The sequence below is a fragment of the Rhincodon typus genome, unplaced genomic scaffold, assembly GCF_021869965.1.
Source record: "Rhincodon typus isolate 14 unplaced genomic scaffold, sRhiTyp1.1 hic_rhity00000051, whole genome shotgun sequence".
Lineage (NCBI taxonomy): Eukaryota > Metazoa > Chordata > Chondrichthyes > Orectolobiformes > Rhincodontidae > Rhincodon > Rhincodon typus.
The window spans coordinates 1,502,640-1,524,819 of NW_025965689.1; the positions used below are offsets into that span (position 1 = coordinate 1,502,640).

Sequence of the window (22,180 nt, forward strand, 5' to 3'; positions counted from 1 at the left end):
GATGTAGGACAGATGTCAGAGGGAGGTTCTTTACTCAGAGAGTAGTAAGGGCATGGAATGCCCTGCCTGCAACAGTAGTAGACTCGCCAACTTTAAGGGCATTTAAATGGTCATTGGATAAACATATGGATGATAATGGAATAGTTTAGGTTAGATGGGCTTCAGATTGGTTTCACAGGTTGGCGCAACATCGAGGGCCGAAGGGCCTGTCCTGCGCTGTAATGTTCTCTGTTCTAATCACAGGCAGGTGGGGTGAGTTCAGTTTGGGAAGTTTGGTCGGCATGGACAAGTTGGATCGAAGGGTCAGTTTCTGTGCTGCATGCCTCTATATGAGCCAGCAGTCCATTGTTACGTGGGTCCCAAACATGAGGATTTAGAATTGGGTGAAGATGTTAAACCATAGCTTTGGACAGAAGACATCCAGTTCATCTACAGCTGCTAAGGGTTAGGGATATGTGCACAGCATTTGGGGAACTAATTGCGTTCTAGAATGAGAGAAAAACCAGATACCATTTCTCTGATGTGATGTTCCCATGTTGATTTGGTCCATTCTTCAGTTGAAGATGACAAATGAACAGAGCCCTGCCCGCCACCAGAAGGAACTTCTCTTCTTCATCAGCAGGGGCAGCAGATCTCTGTCCCTACCTCCTCTGAAAGTTCTGGAAGATGGACAAGCCATTTTCTCCCTTCCCTCTGGCACTCGCCTCTCGGTCCCTTGTTACTTCAAGGTGCATTAATGATGCGAAAGTCACATGACTGTCACACTCCTGCTGCAAGGGAATAGATATTGTCTTGATCCAAGGTTTATTGCACTTGCTGACCATTTTTCTAATTTCCCTTGAACAAAGGGGCTGAAGGACAGAGCATGTAGGAGCAGGAGGGCATTCACCCCTTCCAGCCTGCTCTGTCCATTCAATGGGATTGTCCAATTCAGTCCCCTTTTCTCCACTTTCTTCCTTAGGCCCCGAAGAACTCTATTCAACTCCTCCTTAACAATATTCAGGGTTCAGGCCATGACCGCTTCTGTGGTAGAGAAATCCCCAGTCTCCCCACTCTCTGGGTGAAGACGTTTCTCCCCACCTCAGCCCTACCCATCTCCTTTAGACCGTGACCCCTTGGTTCAGGACACCTCCACCTCCACCCCCACCCCCATCCCCGCTCCGTCATTGGGAACATCCTCCTGGCTTTTCTGTCTTAGAATTGTACAGGTTTCTATGAGATCCCTCCACCCGACTCTTCTGAACTCCAGTGAATATAATTCTAATGGATTTAGTCTCTCCTCATTCATCAGTCTTGTTATTTCAGGAATCAGTCTTGGAAAGTGAAGAAGGAGGTCATTAAGTTTAAAAAAAAAAGATGAGCAAGAATGAACCATTCAGCCCAAAGATTACATTCTCATTTTGAGAGCGAACTACTCCATTATGAGCCTGGAATCCAATGGAAAACCAGATTGGGTACAGATTGCCTTCCGTCAAGGACATTAAATTTTTAAAAATATCTATTCATCGGATGTGGGTGCCACTCGCTAGGACAATTTTTGCCAATTCCTAATTGCCCAGAGGGCAGTTAAGAGTCAAACATATTGCTGTGGGGTATAGAGTCACATGTAGGCAAGACCAGGTAAAAATGACAGATTTCCTTCCCAAAAGGACATTGCTGACCCAGATGTGGTTCTCCTCTGGTGATGGTCATCATTCGACTCGAAATTCATGACTTTGATTATTTCAAATTCCACCCTTTGCCATGGCAGGATTTGAACCTGGGTCTCCAGATTAATAGTGATAATAACATTCAGCAATGACCACCATCCCAAGATGAGAGAGCTCGTTGGGTGTTTACGACATGGTTCATTTGATCAGACACGCTTATAATGATTAACCAATACATGACACAGTACCACATTGGTTAAATTGATATAATTACTTGTTATTTAAACAGAGAAAGACTATGGAAAGCTACGGGCCTGAGGGATTGGGATTCCTTGTCCATGAATCACAAAAATGCTAGCGTCCAAGTTCAGCGGGTATTTTGAAGGGAATGGAATATAAAAGATGGAAGGCTTTGTTAAAACTACACAAAGCACTAGTCAGACCCCAGCTGGAACACAGTTTTGGGGCCCCGTATCTGAGGAAAGATAGACTGGGCAGGGGGGCAGTTCAGAGAAGGTTCACTCCGCTGATCCTAGGTATGGAGGGACTGTCTGATGAGGGAGAGGTTGAGTAGTTCGAGCCTGTCTTCATTGGAGTTTAGAAGAACCAGAGGCAACCAATGAAGATTTCTGGATGATATGGGGAGTTGCAGAGAAAGGTTGTTTCCCCTTCTGTGGAAGATTCTGGGACCAGAGGGGCATCATCTCAGAATAAGGGAGGGGGGTGGAGTTGCTCATTGAAGATGGAGATGAGGAGGAATTTCTTCTTTTCCGAGAGGAGTGAATCTGTAGAATTCTTTACTGCAGGCGGTTGTCAATGCTGGGTTGTGAAGTATATTCAAGGCTGAGATTTTTAATTAGAAAGGGGAATTGAGGGTTATGGGGGAGAACGTGAAGTTGAGGATTATAAGATCAGCTGCGATCTCATTGAACAGACATTAAGTGCTAAATAACCTACGTCTGATAGTTTTAATGCACTTGGGGAGGGATAACAAGTCAAAGATGTAGACAAAAAGTCAGAGATCATAGAACATTACAGCGCAGGACAGGCCTTTCGGCCCTCGATGTTGCACCGACCTGTGAAACCAATCTGAAGCCCATCTAACCTACACTATTCCATTATCATCCTATAGTCGTGAAATTCTTGGGGTGTTATTCCAGATATCCAAGAAGATAGCAGGACAGGTTAGTAGTTAAGAAGGCATTCAGGATATTTGCCTTTATCAGTTTAGGCATAGATTATAACAGTGGGTAGGTGATGTTGGAGCTGGGCAGGACTTTGGTGAGGCCACAGCTGGAGCACCATTGGAAGGATGTGTTTGCATTGGTCAGGGTGCAGAGGAGACTAATCAGGATGTTGCCTGGGATGGAGCGTTTCAGCGATGACAAAAGGCTGGATAAACTCAGGTTTGAGCAGAGAAGGTTGAGGGGTGACCCAGTAGAGCTATATTAGACTGTGAGAGACATAGTTGCAAGGCATATTTCCAACAAACAGAGAGATCAGTAAGCAGGCATCATGGATTTAAAGCTAAAAATAAATTTGAGGAGAATATTGTTGGTCCAGAGGATGGTGGGAAATCTGGAACTCGCTTCTTGTAAAAGTGGGAGAGGCAGAAACCCTCATCACATCGAAGAAGTATTTAGATGTACAACTGCATTGCCGTAGCCTCCGGGGATAAGGTCAAAGCTAAGGGCAGTGTTCCTTTCAGATCTTTGCTGACTGGCACCCCTCCTTGTCCTGTAAAGGTCTCTGAAACAATGAAAACTTACTGGCTCTCTTCTTGTCCTGACGTAGCCTGGAAGGAATAACCAAAAAAATGTTTAAGTGCACAATATGGCTAGACGTTTCATTTACCATCTCTCTCAGCATTAACTGTGGTGTGTGTCGCTTAAGAAAAGGAGGTGCAGGAGCAGACGAGGCTGGGGGTGACAGGACAAGGGGACAGCGCAGTTACGAAAGCACACAGTGCCTTTGGCTTTATTAATAGAGGCGCAGAGTCCAGCAGCAGGGAGGGGAGGCTGAAGATTTACAAAACACTTAATAGGCATCAGCTGGAGCATTGCCTGCAGTCTGGGTGCCACATTACAGGAAAGATATGAATGCATCCGAGAGAGAGAGATAATGCGCACCAAAGAACTTTTTGATTTGATTTACTGTTGCCACATGTACTGAGGTGCAGTGAAAAGTGTCGTTTTATGTGCTCTTTAGGCAGATGGTACAGTACAAAGTGCTTCAGGGGCAGCAGAACAAAGTGCAGAATCTCGTGTAGAGATAACAAGGTGCAGAGCTCGATGAACACAGCAGGACAAGCAGCATCAGAGGAGCAGAAAGGCTGACGTTTCGGGCCTCGACCCCAAAACGTCAGCCTTCCTGCTCCTCTGATGCTGCTTGGCCTGCTGTGTTCATCCAGCTCTACACCTTGTTATCTGAGATTCTCCAGCATTTACAGTTACTACTATCGCAGAATCCAGTGTCAAAGCCACCGAACAGAAGCAGAGAAAGAGACAGACAACTTTAACATTTGAGAGGTCAGTTCAAAAGTCTGATAACAATGGGGAAGAAGCTGTTCTGGAATCTGGTACGTATTTTCAAACTTCTGTATCTTCTGCCCAACGGAAGAGGGTGAAAGTGAATATAACTGGTACAGGAGGGGTCTTTGATTATGTTGGCTGCTTTCCTGAGGCAGTGGGAAGTATAGATGGAGTCAGTGAATAAAAGGCTAGCTCGCGTGATTGATTCAGAAGAACCAGGTTCCAGGGATAAGAAACGCCAGCAATCGGGGACTGTTCTGCCTGGGAGAAGAGAAGGCAGAGAGAGAGGGAGGTTTTCAAAATCGTTAGCAGGGGCTGGACAGAGTTGAGAGGGAAAAGCTGTTCCCACGTGTAAAAGGAACAAAAACCGGGGGGAGAGGGGGAGGGTGCATAGATTTACAATGATGTGGAAACAGAGTGCAGAGGGGGACAAATGTGATGAATAAAGCTTTTGACACAGCTAGTAGTTAGGGTGTAGGGTGTACTGCCTGGGAATGTTGTGGAGGCAGGTTCAATGGAGAAGGAATAGTGGATGTGGAGTTGGATAGAAATGGGTGCACATGGATACAGGAGGAAAGGCACGAGGGGGATACATTTCCATGAAGCAGTGCAGATAGAAGTTGGTTTCAGTCAGTCCTGACATACCCACACCATCTGAAGACTGAGACATTCGATTCAATATATCCCTGTGGGAGTAGGGGGTAGTGGTTGAGAAAGCCCCTGTGCGAGGTGGAGAAGTGTCAGACTACGTTATCACACTGAAAGAATAGAGCACAGATTAAGGGAATGTTGAAGTTCAAGCTCGTTGGATGAGTGAGAGCGAGATGAAGGAAAACAAGACTAATTTGATCAAGGTTGGCTAAGGAATCCCATATCACATTGAATGGCAGAGCAGAATCAATGGGCTCAATGACCTGATTCTGCTTGGATGTGCACTAAGCCAATACTATTTTCCTTTCGTGGGACGTGGGCATCATGGACTGGACCCAACATTTATTACCTTCATCCCTAATTGTCCCAGAGGGCAGTCAGATGTCAACCACATCTTTGTGGGTCTGGAGTCATGTGTAGGGCCAGATTAGGTAAGAACAGCAGATTTCCCTCCCTGAAGGATGCTAGTGAACCCAAATGGGTTTTTGTTCTGAGGCACATTATCGTGGATTCACACTCATTGTTAGTAAGGCGATGCCAAGTTTGCAGGTGATGCAAAAACAGATGCGAAGCAAGTGGTGAGTGTGCCAAGAGGAGGGACATAGATGGGGTTCAGTGAATGTGCAAAAACTTAGCTGATGAATATAACTTGGGGAAATATGATGTGATACAAGAAAAACAGAGGAGTTAAAGATTATTTAAATCGAGAAAGACTGCAAAAGCTTTGGAACTGAAGGATTTGACAGTCCTCATGTGTAAATCACCAAAAGCTAGCATTTAAATTCAGCTGGTGAGACCAGAGACCATAAGATACAGGAGTAAAATTTGGCCCATAGGAGTCTGCTCTGTCATTCAATCATGGCTGATATCTTTCTCAACCACGTTCTGCTGCCATCTCCCCATAACCCTTGATCCCCTTATTAATCAGAACATATCGATCTCTGTATTAAAGACACTTAATGATTTGGCCTCCACGGCCCTCTGTGGCAGTGAGTTTCACAGATTCAATACCCTCTGGCTGAAGAAATTCTTCCTCATCTCAGTTCTAAAGGGTCGTCTCTTCACTCCAAGGCTGTGCCCATGGGTCCTACTCTCCTACTCGGGGAAACATCTTCTCCATGTCCACTCTATTCAGGCATCTCAGTATTCTTTAAGTTTTAAACAGATCATGCCTCATCCTTCTAAACTTCATCAAATACAGACCCAGAGTCCTCAACCGCTTCTCATATGACATGCCCTTTATCCCTGGGATCATTCTTGTAAACCTGCTCTGGACACCCTCTGAGGCCAGCACATTCTTCCTTGGATACAGAGCCCAAAACTGCTCACAATATTCCAAATGCAGTCTGACCAGTGCCTTATATGATATCAGCAGTGCATCTTTGCTCTTGTATTCTAGCCCTCTTGAAATGAATGCAAACATTGCATTTACCTTCCGAACTGCCAACAGAACCTGCCTGTTAACCTGAAGAGAATCCTGAACTAGAGTTCCCAAATCCCTTTGTGCTTCAGATTTCCACGGCCTTTCTCAGAAAATAGTCAATGCCTCAATTCTTCCCACGGATGTGCATAGGGAAGGCAAATGGAATGTTGGACTTTAATTCAAAGAGAGTGGAGTATAAAAGTGGGGATGTTTCTGCTAAAACTCTACAAGGCACGAGTCAGACAATAGCTGGGATATGGTTTTGGGGCCCCGTATCTGAGGAAAGATAAACTGGGCATCGGAGGCAGTTGAAGAAGATCTGATCTCAGGTATGGAGGGACAGTTTGATGAGGGTGAGGTTGAGTAGGTTGGGTCTGTACTCATTGGAGTTCAGAAGATTGAAGATTCTTGGAGGGACTTGGCAGGAGAAATGCAGAGGGAGGTTGTTTCCCTTTGTGTGGGAGAGTCTGGGACCAGAGGGGCATCGTCTCTGAATAAGGGAGGTCGCTCACTGAAGACAGAGATGAGGAGGAATTTCTTCACTCCAAGGGAAACAAATCTGTGGAATTCTTTACTACACAGGCCTGTCAAGGCTGAGTCATGAAGTATATTCAAGGCTGAGGTTTTTCATCGGAAAGTGGCATCAAGGGATACAGGGCATAAAGTGGAGTTTACGATGATGAGATCAGCTGCAATCTTGTTGACTGGTGCAACAGACGCGATGGGTTGAATGGCCTTGTTCGGCTCCTACAGTCACATGGACCTGTTCCCATAACATGTAATCACAGAGCATTGTTTTTCCTTTCTGACACAGTGATGCAAAGTTATTTAGAAACTTGTTACTTCCTTCTTTCCTCTTTGCTTGAACAACAGAGTACACAATTTCATCACGATTAGGGCTGCTGGTGTCTGAAACAAAGAACACACATTATAAGGCTCCAAAAGAGAGAGAGAGAGAGAGAGAGAGAGAGAGCGTTAACATTACAGGTTATAAACACAAAGTGCTGGAGAAATTCAACAGGTCTGGCAGAATCTGTGGAAACAGAAAGAGAGAGAGAGAAAAAAGAAACTGTTAATGTCACAGCTAATAAAGACAGAAAGTTCTGGAGAAACATAGCAGGTTCGACAGCATCTGTAGGGAGAGAGAGAGAGAGAGAAACAGTTAACATTTCAGATCCAGTGTGAATCGCCATCGGAACGAAGGAGGGAGAGGTGGAAAGGTATCAGAATCAGTTCTCTGAACAATGAAGGCAAGCATGCCAAACACCTCCTTAACCACCCTGTCTACCTGTGATGTAATTTTCACAAAACTATGTAACTGAACCCCTCGGTTCAACAACACTTCCCAGGGCCCAACCATTAAATGTATGAGCCCTGCCCTTGTTTGTTTTACCAGAATGCCATACCTCACATTTATCCAAATTAAACTCCATCTGCCACTCCTCAGTCCATTAACCCAATTGATCATGATCTTCTTATAATCTGAGATAATCTTCTTCACTCTTGACCATACTACCAATTTTGGTGCAAATGTATAAACTGTGCTTCCTAAATTCTCATCCAAATCGTTTATATAAATGCCAAACAGCGGACCAAACACGGATCCCTACTTTTACCAGCACCTGTACAAAGAAACACATCTTTCGTCCCTCACGCACCCAGTCACAAACTGACCTCTCCTGGGTTGGGAACTGGAGGTGTCCTGATGTCTCTCTTTTCGATGGAGTTTGCAGACAGTGAACAGAAGCAGGAAAACAATGAGGAGAATGGCAGCAATAGCAGAACCTCTGACCTGCAGAGCAAATTTCCCAGAGGGATCTGGAACACAGAATTGGGAAAACCAAAGATCACTCTGATTGTTGCAAAGTCACTAAATTTAATTCTTCAGGTGAGAAAGCAGGGAACCGATCCCATTGAATTGGTGGAGGATGCTAAGGCGGCCAGATACGTAAGGGCGAGGAGCAGGAGTAGGACATTCAAACCCTCTCATTCAATACAACTGTGACTGATCTCATCTCTGCTTCAACTCCACTTCGCTGTCCTCACTCCCTTTAACCTGTCACTGATTAAAAATCTGTCTCCACCTTAAATTTATTCAGTGTCCTGGCACCCACCACACACTTTCCGGGGGAGTGAATTCCTCCTCATTTGTTCTAAAACTGCACGGACAAATGTCCTTTGGCTTTCTGTGGTCGAGAATTCCACAGGTTCCCCACTCTCTGGGTGATGACCTTTCTCCTCATCTCAATCCTACCCCATCTCCTTTAGCCTGTGACACCCCTGGTTCTGGACTGTTCCCCCCAGTCATGAGGAACATCCTGCCTGCATTTAGGATACAAGCTTACCCCTGCTAACGGCGGGAATTTCTATTCTAAAGACAGTAAAAATATGGACTCGAAATTGACCAAATGGCAGGAAACCGAGAGTGATAGTCGATGGATATTTTTCGGGATGGAGAAAAGTTTCTCGTGGAACTCCCCAGGCTTTAGAGCTCTGACTTCACTCAATATGCGTTAACGAACTGGATCTTGCTGTCCTGGGGGGCTACTTCCAAGTTTGCAAATGACACAAAACATGGGAGAATTGTAAATGCGAGGCAGACAGTGTGAAACTCCGAAAGGGCATTGACAGGTTGGTGGAGTGGGCAGATTGGTGGCAGGTCCAGTTCCATGCAGTGTGAGGTGATGCACTTTGGTAAGAATGTTGAAAGACAATATAAAATAGCGGAGTACAACTGTAAACGGGGGTGTGGGAGCTGCGGGTATATCTGCACTGATCATTAAAGTGGTAGGACAGAGGGAGAGTGGTTAATAAAGCTCAGTGTCCTTGACTTTATGAAAAAGGGCATAAAATCAGAGAGCAGGGAAATTAAGTTGTACAAGACATTTGTCAGACCTCAGCTTCAGTATTGTGTATAGTTGTGGGCGCCACATTATAGGAAAGATGTGACTGCATTGCAGAGAGACAGTGAGTGCAGGAGCAGTTTACATGAATGGTTCCAGGCCTGAGAAACTTCAGTGACGAGAATTGAGCAAGAAGTTGCGAATTGTTCGAGATTTTCAAAATCATGAGACGGGGGAACTGGACAGAGTCGATAGGGAGAATCTGTTCCCACTCATAAAAGGAACAAGAACGAAACAGGGGGAGTGGGGACAGGGAAAAAGTTTCCTTGTTGATCAAATAAGGCAAGTGTCAGGTAGTCACCAAGATAGACCATAGTACCTTACACAGAACATGGAATATAGCTGTTTAACATTGGGAGTTTAATTTTTAATCATTGCTCAGACCACTGAGTATAGAGTTGAGACGTCATGTTGTGCATGTACAGGACATTGATGAGGCTACTTTTAGATTACTGTATACAATTCTGGCTGCCCTCCTATAGGAAGGATATTATTAAAATGGAAAGGATGCAGAAAAGATTTACATGGACATTACTGAAGCTGAAGGGTTTGAATTACAAGGAGAGGCTGGATAAGCTGGGACTGTTTTCCGTGGAGCATAGGAGGTTGAGGGGTGGCCCAATAAGAGGATTATAGACAGGGTGAAAAAGAAAGATCTTTACCCCAGAGTAACTAAACTACGGGGCACAGGTTTAAGCTGAGAGGGGAAAGATTTAAAAGGGACCTGAGGGACAACTTTTTGACACAAAGGGTGATTCGTGTATAGAATGCACTACCAGAGGAAGTGGTAAGTGCATGTACAGTTACAAGTTTTAAAAAATGTTTCAATAGGTACATGAATAGGACAGGCTTTGAGGGAGAAAGGCCAAATGCAGGCAAACAGGACTAGTTTAGTTTGGGAAACTGGCCAGCATGGACGAGTTGGGCCTCAGGGCCTGATTCCGTGCTCTATGACTCTGTGACTCAGTAAAACATTGATGGCTGGGATGAAGCAATGTGATCAGGGTTTAGTTAATTCATTGGCTGAGAGCCAGATAAGTTTCTGGAAGGAACTTTGAGATAAAGTGAGCAGAAAAAGGATTTTTCAGGGGGAGCTCTGGAGAACAACATTCGCAAAGTATGTGCCCTGAAGTGATCTTCGGAGAGGACAGAGAATCACGAGGCAAGATCTACACGAAGAGCAAATTTGACTACTTCACTTAAACCGAGCTAGTGTTCAATTCAAGTCAAATGAATAGTCAGGGTTAAATGTGAATTAAATCAAACAAAGTGAATCTAAATGAGGTGAGTTAAAGCTGAAGTTAGGTTAGATGAGGTAAGAAGTGAATGCATTCTTTTTATTGAGTGCTGGTATCTGAAGGGTTAAGTAAAAAAAAAAGGGTTTATTTAGGTACTGAGTAAGTTCCCCACCTTTGGTCCACAGGATATCATAGAATCATAGAATTCCTAAAGTGTCGAAGCATCCCACCCAGGCCCATTCCCATCCCCCTACCCTATCCCTACATTTCCTGCATCTAATGCACCTAACCAACATACCCCTGAACTCTATGGGCATTTTATCATGGCCAATCCACTTAACCTGCATATCTTTGGGCTGTGGGAGGAAACCAGAGCACCTGGCAGAAACCCCACAGATACAGGGAGAGCATCAAACTCAACACAGACAGTCGCCCCAGGTTGGATTCAAACCCAGGACTTTGGCACTGTGAGGCAGCAGTGCTAACCACTGAGGCACTGTGCTGCCCCTCGGATATCTGGGTAAAAGTTTTGAGTGTCCCCTCAGATAACATGGTAATCTACAACTGATGACTTCTTCCATTTTGATCCATACCTGACATAGTGAGGGCGAGCGGCTCACTACAGTTGATAACGTGGGCAACGGCATTTGCAGCACACAGGAGTACACAGCGCCCTCCCCCTCAGGTGGCACGGTGACATGGAATGTGGCTGTCCTGGAGTCAATGACTGTCGTGTTCCTCAGGAGGTGGTGGTAGTGACGATATAGCATGAGGTTTATAGGCAGTGTCCCACTTTCGGAGGTACACCAGATGGTAAAGTGGTCACCGATGGACACAGCGGACCCCTTCAGATCTGAGCTGATGGATGGGCAGCTCACGGGGACTGGGGAGGAGAGAGAAAATTCAGGCATCAATTAAATCCCAAGCAGCAAAATTAATGACCCCAACACATACTGCACACAGACATGACTTTTCAAGGACAGATCCCCAGTGGTGAAGGTGCAGAATTAGATATAGTTACTGAGTTTTCAGTGCAGAAACAGGCCCGTTGACCCATCATGGCTTACCAGTCAAAAACAAGCACCTTGCTTTTCTAATCCCATTTTCATCAGGGATAGTTCTTAAGGTTAAAGGGATCAAAGGGTATGGGGTGAAAGGGGAACCAGAGTACTGAGATGGATGATCAGCCATGATCGGATTGAATGGTGAAGCAGGCTTCAAAGGGCCGAATGTCCCCGACTCCTGCTCCTATTTTCTGTGATGCTATGATGGAAGGAATCATGTGCTGGTCACCTGTAACATCCATGATTTCCCACATATTAAAACATGCATTCCACATGACTGAGCTGTGTTGTCATACCTTAATTTATTTCATTTAGGTTGATAATATGTGACATTTATTTACTTATAACAATTTTGTTTTCTTTGACCTTACAATAATAAAGATAACAAATGTTGATCAACCTTACTCGGACTGAAAACTCCAACCAACAATTAACATACTTAACTGATTTCAAGTCAACCTCACTTGAACTCTTTGTCTCTTACTGCCTTTACTTTATTTTCTACTTATGGTGACATGGACATGACTGGCTGGGCCCTATATTAACCAACATTGTCCCTTGAGAAAGTAATAGTGAGCTGTCTTCTTGAACCGCTGCAGTCCATGTGCTATAGATTAGGCACAAATGCCATGAGGAAGGGAATTCCAGGATTTTGACACATTGACACTGAAGAAATGGCCGATATATTTCTAAGTCAGGATGGTGAGTGGCTTGGAGGGGAATGTGCAGGGGGTGGTCTTCCCCTATATCTGCCTCCCTTTCCTTCTGGATGGAAGTGATCATGGGTTTGGAAGGTGCTGTCTTAGGATCTTTGGTGAATTTTGCAGTAGTCTCATAGATGGTACACTCTGCTGCTACTGACCATCGATGGTGGAGGGAGTGGATGTGGTGCCAATCAAATGGCAGCTGCTTTGTCCTGGATAGTGTCGAGCCTCTCGAATGTTGTTGGAGTTGCACTCATCCAGGCAAGTGTGGAATATTGCATCACACTCCTGACTTACGCCTTGTCGATGGTGGACAGGCTTTGGCGGGAGTCAGGAGGTGAGTTACTCGCTGCAGTATTCCTAGCCTCTGGTCTGCTCTTGCAGCCACAGTTTTGAAATGATGAATCCAGTTCAGTTTTTGGTCAATGATAATCCCCAGGATGTTGGTAGTGGGGGAATTCAGTGATGTAATACCATTAAGTATTAAGAGGTGATAGGTAGATTCTCTCTCAATAGTAACCCCAGGATGTTGACAGTGGGGGGATTCAGTGATAGTAAGACCATTGAGCATCAAGGGGGCGATGGTTAGATTCTTTCTTATTTGTGTGGTGAAGATTTTACTTGCCACTTGTCAGCATAAGCCTGGATATCATCCAGATCTTCTTACATTTGCACACAGGTTGCTTCAGTATTTGAGGAGTAGCGAATGGAGCTGAAGGGTAGAGTCGTACAGATGTACAGCATGGAAACAGACCCGTCAGTCCAACTCATGCATGTCGACCAGATATTCTAAATTAATCTTGTCCTTTTTGCCAGAGTTTGGAATCATATCCCTCTGAGCCTTTCCTATTCATGTACCCATTCAGATGCCTTTTAAATGTTGTCATTGTACCCATCTCTATGACTTCCTCTGGCAGCTCATTCCATGCATGCACCACTCTCTGTGTGAAAAGTGTTGTCCCTTAGGTGCCCTTTAAACTTGTCCCCTCTCACCTTAAACCAATGCCATCCAGTTACGGACACCCTTATACTGGCGAAGACCTTGGCTATTCACCCGATCCATGCCCCATATGATTTTCTAAACTTCTATATTTTATGAACCTCAGCCTTCGACGCTCCAGGGAACATAGCCCCAGCCTATTCAGCCTCTCCCTCTTCCTCAAACCCTACAACCCCAGCAACATTCTTGTAAATCTTTTCAAAATCCTTTCTAGCTGAAGGACATCGTTCCTAGCAAGGAGTCCAGAATTGAATGCTGTATTCCAAAAATGGCTTTATCAATGTCTTCTACAGCCTCAATATGAAATCCCAACCCTGATACACATTGCACTGACCAATGAAGGCAAGTTTACTGAACACCTTCTTCAAAATCCTGTCTACCTGCGACTCAACTTTCAAGGAACTATGAACCTGCACCCTCTATGTCCCTTTATTCAACAATATGCCCCAAGATGCTAGCATTAAATATATAAGCCCTGCCCTGATTTTGCCTTACCAAAATACAACACTTCACTTTTATCTCGTATTTATCCAATTTGGACTACTGTGAACAGTTCTGGGTTCCCATCTCTGAAGAAAGATAGCCTGGGCAGTGGAGGCAGCCCAGAGAAGGTTCACTCGGCTGATCCCAGATATGGAGAGACTGTCTGATGAGGGAAAGGTTGAATAGGTACGGCCTGTCCAAATTGGTGTTTAGAAGAATTAGAGGTGACCTTATTGAAGATTATTAGAGGAACCTGACAGGGGAGATGCAGAGAGAAGTTGTTTCCCCTTGTGTGGGAGAGTGTACGACTAGAGGGGCATCATCTCAGAATAAGGGAGGCTTCCTATTGAAGTTGGGGATGAGGAAGAATTTATTTTCTCTGAGGGGAGCTAATCTGTGGAATTTTTTTTTACCACAGAGGGCTGTCAAGGCTGGGCCATTCAGTATATTCAAGCCGAGATGGGGATTTTTAATCAGGAAGGGGAATTGAGGGTGATGGGGGAGAGGTGGGGGCAAGGCAGGAAAGTGGAGTTGAGGATGATCAGATCGGACATGCTACTATTGAAGAGTGGAATTGTCTCGATGGGCTGAATGGCCTATTCCCGCTCCTACATTTAATGATCTTCACATTCTGAGGACAATCAGGTTACATGCATCATGCAGATGCAAAACACTTGCACAGAGTCAGGCCAAGTTACACAGTAAGAGGCCACTCACAACCAAATGAGCTCCGGTAAGAATCTGGTCTTGGGATCAGAGCAGAGATGAATGTTGGTGATCTACCAATTACAAAACCCCCCTCATGAAGTTAACCCTCCTCAGTCCCAGCAGCTCAATTTGGACAGAAAAACTGGGGCTATTCCAACAGCAATGCAAGATGACATGTGACATCTGTTAAACTGACAGATGCATTTCTGAGTAATTGTCATTGACTGGTGCATTCTCCATGACGACCAGAGTGCCAATCCATCTCCTCTTTTCCATTGCCAATGTTGATTTGCTCCTCCTTGAGTTGGCACTCTTACAAAATGTCCTGATCAATTTCAAGACGCCAACCGAAAGGCACCATTTTAATTTTTGGCCAGATCAGTGCAAGTGAAACTTCGTTTCCATCCTGCGTCAGCCTCCTCCCACATCCCCAACGCACACCCCACCCCCTCACCACAACCTGGCCCCTTGGTTGACTCACTCTGGACAGTGACTTCCACCCAGAGGGACAGGAACGTCGAAAGGTTCTGGAAAATCGCACAGCGGTACCATCCCGAATCCATTCGGGTTGCTCGGTGGATGAGATAGATGTTGCGAGGCCTGGAATCAGAGTTCAGGAGGGTCTCATTTCTGTAGAAGTAAATTTGTCCTCTCCCACACACATGGTCCTGGGTACACCGACAATTCAGTGTGATGGGATTACCATCTCTCTGCAGTCTGGGATCCACCAGCAATATCACTGGACTTTCTGATATTGACAGAACGGTTAAATTTTTTGTGACAAAAACCATATAATTTTAATTCATCATTTTCAATGTTTGTTGCTTGGGTATCTACTTTGCAGCTGTACTAAGTGTAACAAGGTCAGCCAGGTGGACCTCATAGGGGCTGTTTACCTTGTCTGAACAGAGTCCTGGCTGAAAGGCATAAAGGATTGTGTCAGAGTTTCTGCTCACTCTCGAAGCCAGCTCTGAGTTGCCTGGGTCAGTGTCATGTACTATACAAGTGTAATTAAAGGGTGACTTGGTGACTGGGTACTGGCCTCTGTGGAGTTATTTCAGGAGCAATTAACTAGTGCATTTTCATCTCTTCATGTGATGTTAATCATTAACTCGCAAGTATTTCTGACACCATTCCTTCTAAAAACAGTTTGGAAGCCTGGATGGAGACTGAATGGCTTTATGCATCAGCGAATGTTTGCTGCATTTAGATTTTTGTTGGAATGATTGCAAGTGCAGTTCTAAGAGACCCCTTGGGATGAGCAATCATAACATGAGTGAGTTTCTGGGACGAGATTCCTGAATCTTAATAAGGAAAACTGCAATGTTTGAAGCATGAGTTGACTATGATGGATTGGGAAATGCTACTGAAAGGAATGAGAGTGGGTAGGCAGTGCCAAACATTCGATGACAAATAGGTGAACTACAGAAATTATTTATTACAACCTGACTCAAGAGTGCAAAGAGAACACTGACCAAACCAGGCTTCCAAAGGAAGTTGAAGATAGTACTAACTGCAAAAAAAGGCATAAAAATTGGCAAGAAAAATAAATAATAGCCCTGAGAATTGGGAACAGTTTAGATGTCAGCAAGAGAGATCTAAAAGATGCATTGAGAAAGATAAACTAGAGTATGAGTGTAAGCTTGCAGGGAACAGAAGAACTGACTGTGAAAGCTTCTGCAGGTATGTCAAGATAAGAAGTTTGGTGAAAACTAATGTAAGCCTCTTGCAGTCAGAAACAGGGGACTTTATAATGGCGGATAAACAAAATTTATACTTCAATTATGTCTACACACAGGAGAGTATGAAAAATTTACTGGAAATGATGGCGAAAAAAGAGATCAGTGGATGGAAGAAGTAAAGAAATATTGCTGGGCAAATTGATGTGATTGAAGGTTGATAAATCCCCAGGAACTGACAACCTACATCCAAGAGTGTTTAAGTAACTGGCCTTAGAATTAATGGATGCATTGATGATCATGTTCCAGGATCCTACTGACTCTGAAACAGTTCCTACACATTACAGGGTAGCTGATGTAACCTTACTCTTTAAAAATGGTGGTGGAAACAAAACTGGGAATTATAGACCAGTCAGCCTGACATCAGTATTGGGAGTATCAGGGACTGGGAGATGTTGAGGGTTCAATATTAGCCATCGTTTCAAGTCAACATAGGGGCAGTTTAACCTGGGTGGTAGGGTAAAACCGGAAGCATTACAGCCAGCAACTGATATCAGATCCAGCACCATGCTGTTATCAGTTCTAATTAACTGCTCAATTACTGCCTTATTAATGCCAATCAATCAGTGTTATCCTTTTGGCTTCTGAAATTCATTTCCCTCTAGATTTCTTGAGAATTAAATCAATCAAATTCTAACTTCTAAAATCCCATCCACATCAAATTTAGGGTGCTACATTAGTTTGGATCGATGATTGACGAGCCAATAGACAACAGAGAATCAGGATAAATGGATCTGTTTTTTTGTTTGGCAAGCTATAATGAGTGGGACCCCACAGGTTTAAGTCCTTGTCCCTAGCTATTTGCAATGTATATTTATGACTTGTATGAAGGGACAGAAGATGACACTAAAATAGTTGGGAAACTAAACTACAATGAGTTAAGTGGCACAGTGGCTCAATGGTTAGCACTGCTACCTCACAGTGCCAGCGACCCAGGTTTGATTCCAGCCGTAGGTGACTGTCTGTGTGGAGTTTGCACAATCTCCCTGTGCCTGCGTGGGTTTCCTCCGGCTGCTCTGGTTTTCTCCCACAGTCCAAAGATGTGCAGGTTAGATGAATTGGCCATGCTAAATTGCCTGTAGTGTTCAGGGATGTGTAGATTCAGTGGGTTACAGGGGGACAGGTCTGGGTGGGATGCTCTGAGGTTCGGTGTGGACTTGTTGGGCTGAAAGGCCTGCTTCCACACTGTAGGGTTTCTGTAACTTCTATGAAGAAATAATAAATAGAAATGCATAGGTTCGGTGAAGGTGCCAACATTTGACATCAAAAAGTGTGAGGTTGCCCATTGTAGTCAAAGGAATAGAAAGGCACTTTATTATTCAAGTGGGAGAGAAGCTTCAGAGTGATCTGGTACAGAGGGGTCTGGATGTCCTTGTGCATGAATCTCAGAAAGCTGGCACACAGAGACAGCAGGCAATATGGAAGGGAACAGGCAATTGCTAAAGGAATGGCACATATAAGAATGTAAGTGTTGCTGCAACTGTGCAAGGCATTAGTGTTTCGGCATCCAGAGTACTGCGTAGAGTTTTGGTCCTCTTACTTGAGAAGGGGTGTAGTAGCATTGGAGGCAGTTCAGAGGAGAATCACGAAATTGATTCCAGAGTTGAGGAGTTTGTCTTATGAAGAGAGATTGAGCAGTTTTGCCCTGTATTGTCTGCTGTTTAAAAGAATGTGAGTAGACATAATTGAGGGATATAAGATAGTAAAGGTGGGATTGACAAAGGAAACGGAGAGGATATTTCCTCATGTGGGGCAATCTAGAACAAGATGTCAAGGTGGCTCAGTGGTTAGCACTGCTGCCTCACAGTGCCAGCGACTTGAGTTCAACTCCACCCTCAGGCAGCTGTCTGTGTAGATTTGCTCCAGGTGCTCTGGTTTCCTCCCATATCCAAAAACCTGCAAGTTAGGTGGATTGGCTATGTTAAATTACCTGTAGTGTTCAGGGAGGTATATGTAAGGTCAATTAGCCATAGAAAATGAAGGGTTATGGGGATGAGTCTGGGTGGGATGCGCTTTGAAGGGTCAGTGTAGACTCAATGGGCTGAATGGCCTGTTCCCACACTTTTTGAGGTTCTATGGATTTCAGGAGAATGGGAATGGGGCAGATTGAAAACAGAGATGAGGAGGAATGGCTTCTCTCAAAGTGGGGGAAGGGACGGTGCGTGAATCTGTAGGAATTCACCCACCCCGCAGAGCGAATGGGAGATGCTGGGATGCTGAATAAATCAGTGATGGGTTAAAGGGAATAGGGGCTGGAAAGTGGAGTTGAGGCCGAGATGTGATCAGCCACAATCGTATGGAATGGGGGAGCAGACTTTCAAGGGACTGAATGGATTCCTCCTGCTCCTAGCCCCTATGTTCTAAAGTGACACGTACCTCGCACATCCACACGTCTGTAAGCTGATGTGTACATGGGACCATCAGGATAATTAACAATCTGCACTTGGCATCGATACCATCCTGTATCCTCAAATGTAACCCGCTCCTTTTGAAAAGAAACACTTTTATTTCTTGTCCGGATCTCAGCAATAACAGAACCTTCCTGATAAAATGTGTAAATGAATTCATTGTGCATGGGGTATGTGCAGTGACAAATCAATCTCAATGTCTGTTCATACCACAGAGGTTCTGGCTCAGTCTCAATCCTCATAATCAATTCAGGACCTGTCAAAAAAGAAATGACTTGAATTAATAACTGGATGTAAGCACCAACCAGACCAATCAGCTACTTGCTGCTGGCCAAATCTCCACTCGTACACATCCCCTTCACTCCACCTCATCATCCAACGCGACTTTCTCGTCTGCTTCAGCAAGCAGCTGTGTAACCAATGCTTCCAATGAGGGTAAGAAAACTACTTTTCAAAACGGGCAGTGAGTTTTGCTTTCTCAGAGTCCTTTCCCCACTGCAGTCCACTGTCCAAACTACAGAAAAAAAATTGTGTAATTCCCAGGAGCAGTGTATCCCGTTGACAGAAAGAGTACAGGAACTGGATATTGTTTAAATGGAAAAAGACTGCATAAAGCTATGGGATGGAGGGATGTGGGGAGTCTTCGTCCATGAATCACAAAAAATTAGCAAGGATCCAAGTTCAGTCCGTCATAGGGAACATGACTTGTCATATTTTCAAAGGGAATGGAGTATAAAAGTTGGGAGGTTTTGCTAAAACTATACAAGGCATTAGTCAGACCACAGCTGGGATACAGTGTACAGTTTGGGCCTCATATCTAAAGGAGGTTCGACTGGCATTGGAGGCAGTCTAGAGAAGGTTCTCTCGGTTGATCTTGGGTATGGAGGGACCATCTGGTGAGGAGGAGGTTAAGTAGGTTGGGCCTGTCTTCATTGAAGTTTAGAAGGAGGAGAGGCAACCTTATTGAAAATCCTTAGAAGGACATGACAGGGTAGATGTGGACATAGGTTCTTTCTCCTTGTGTAGGAGAGTCTGGGACCAAAGGGGCATCAACTTAGAATACAGGGTGGAGGGTGGGGTGCCCACTGAAGATGAAGATGAGGAGGAATTTCTTCTCTCCAAGGGGAGCAAATCTGTGGAATTCTTCACTGCAGACGACTGTCGAGGCTGGGTCATTGAGTATATTCAAGGCTGAGATTTTTAATCTGAAAGGGGAATCGAGGGTTATATGGGGAAAGTAAATTATCAGATCAGCTGTGATCTCATTGTATGGTGGAGCAGACACAATGAGCTGAATGACCTCATTCTGATCCCATGTCTCCAGAATTTGAGAACATCAGTGTCACAAGTCACTGCTCTGCCGAGATACCAGTTAGCACTGGCTACATGCAGAATAAGATACTGCTGAGGTCTACAATTCTGTCTTTGATGCACCAAGTTAATGTTTGAAAAGGAGAACCAACCATTTTGTGATGTCCTGCATTCACTGTGGAAGAGAAACTGCGCAGTGGGAGGTGTTTAACAAAGGATGACAAGAAAGAATTAGACTTATGGTCACGGAGTCATACAGCGCGGGAACAGATTCTTCAGTCCAACTAATCTATATTGACCATAATCCCAAACTAAAGTAGTCCCACGTGCCTACACTTGGCCCATAGCCCTCCAAATATTTCCTATTTGTGCACTTAATCCAAATGTCTTTTAAATGTTGTATCTGTACCCACATCCACCACTTCCAGTGGAAGTTCATTCCAAACATAAACCACTCTCTACTTAAAAAAAAGAAAATGCCGCTCATTGCCTTTACAAATCACTCTCCTGTCACTTTAAAAATATGCCCCCTAGTCGTGAAATCCCTCACCAAGTTAAAAAAAAGACACTGCCATTCACCTTGTATATACTGCTCATGATATTATAAACCTTTGTAAGGTAACCCCTCAAACTCCTATGCTCCAGCCTATCTAACCTCTCTTCTTAACTCAAAACCTCCATTCCTGGCAACAACCTGATAAATCTTTTCTGAACCTTCTCCAGCTTAATAATATCTTTCCTATAACAGGGCAACCAGAACGGGGTGCAGTACTCCAGAAGAGGCCTCACCAATATCCTGCACAACCTCAACATGACGTCCCAACTCCTATACTCAAAGGTCTGAGCAATGAACGCAAACGTGTGAAATGCCTTCTTAACCATCCTGTCTGCTTCTGATGCAAAATTCAAAGAATTATGTACCTGAACCCCAGATCTCTCTATCAGCTACACTACCAAAGGCCCTTTTAATTGTATAAGCCCTGCCCTTGTTTGTTTACCAAAATGCAACACGTCACATTTACCCAAATTAATCTCCATCTGCCACTCCTCAGCCCACTGATCCAATCAATTTTCAGGGTCAGATGAATATTCGTAGTGGATATATAATTAATGATCTGGATCTTGCCGTGCAGGGGGACCATTTGCAAATTTGTAGATGGCAAGAAACCTGGGAGAATCGTAATCTGCAAAGAGAACAGTGCAGAAATCGGATCGGACATTGACAAGTTGGTGGAGTGGGCAGAGAGGTGGCAGATGCAGTTCAATGCAAAGAGAAGTGTGAGGTAATCCACATTGGTGGGAAGAATATTGAAAGATAATATAAAATAGGGGAGTACAATTCTAAAGGGTGGTATAAGAGCAGAGGAAGTTGGGGGTATATGTGCACAGATCATTGAAGGTGGCAGGACAGGGGGAGTGCACAGTTAATAAAGCTCACAGCGCGTTCAGCTTTATTAATAGAGGCATGGAGTCCGACAGCAGGGACGTCACGTTGAACTTATACAGGACACTTGTTAGACCTCAGCTGGAGTACTGTGTACAGTTGTGGGTGCCACATTACAAGAAAAGTTTGAAATGCATTGGGTGGGGTGGGGTGCGGGGATGGGGAGGGCAGAAGCAGTTTACAGGAAAGATTCCAGGGATGAGACACTTCAGCACTGAGGCTAGAATGGAAAATGATACTTTTCAGTCCATAGCAGGCACTGTGCGGACATTAAGTTTTGACTTAAGTTCAGAAATAACCAGGAGTTTGGTTTAAAAAGGGATCTGTTTTTCTCTTATTAAGAGATTGCTTCAGTTCAGACTTTGTCACTCTGTGAGTGCACCAGCAATGTGTTTTCTTTTTGTTGTTTTGTTTTAAATTTGTGAAGACTCCAAGCCAGGAAACTTTGATATAGCAACTTAAAATTCTCAGAAGTGAAATATTAAAAAAAAAACTCATGCCCTTAAAATCACAAGACAGTCACACATTCAAACACATGAATGAATCGTAACATTGAAAAGACAAAAACGGAAGGAAGGAGCCAGTTAAGTAGAAAGCTGAAGAGTTGGGTGAGGAGGATTAAAACATAGAAAATAGGATCAAGGAGTAGAGCTCTGTCATTCAATGAGATTGTCCAACTCAGTCCACTGTGTGTGAAGAACTATACATGATACAAGGGGTAGTGTTGGTGTACTGGTCCTATCACAAACTAGCAATTGAGCGAACGAGGGTGACAGACCACAAGGGTGGGTTCAAATCTCCTCTTCCCTATGGGAGTTGCTAGGGAACAGTCATCCAGTCTCAGTGAGATCTGGGATAGATGTTAGATCGAGGAGATAGTGTCCATCAAACCCATCAACCCCACCTTCAGAAGAGTCCCGCCTG

The 22,180-nt window shown here is 44.4% G+C and overlaps 1 protein-coding gene across 1 annotated transcript in view; it reads right to left on the reverse strand.

Moving 5' to 3' along the window:
* Nucleotides 1–285: 285 nt before the first annotated feature.
* Nucleotides 286–22,180, reverse strand: part of LOC109926819 (high affinity immunoglobulin gamma Fc receptor I-like) — a 30,646-nt gene continuing 8,751 nt past the window's right edge. The window contains 6 exon segments of the mRNA XM_048620997.1: nt 286–770; nt 3,419–3,444; nt 7,098–7,163; nt 7,929–8,072; nt 14,836–15,102; nt 18,470–18,757. Of these exon segments, the coding sequence (XP_048476954.1) occupies nt 642–770; nt 3,419–3,444; nt 7,098–7,163; nt 7,929–8,072; nt 14,836–15,102; nt 18,470–18,757 (920 nt within the window). The 3' untranslated portion in view covers nt 286–641.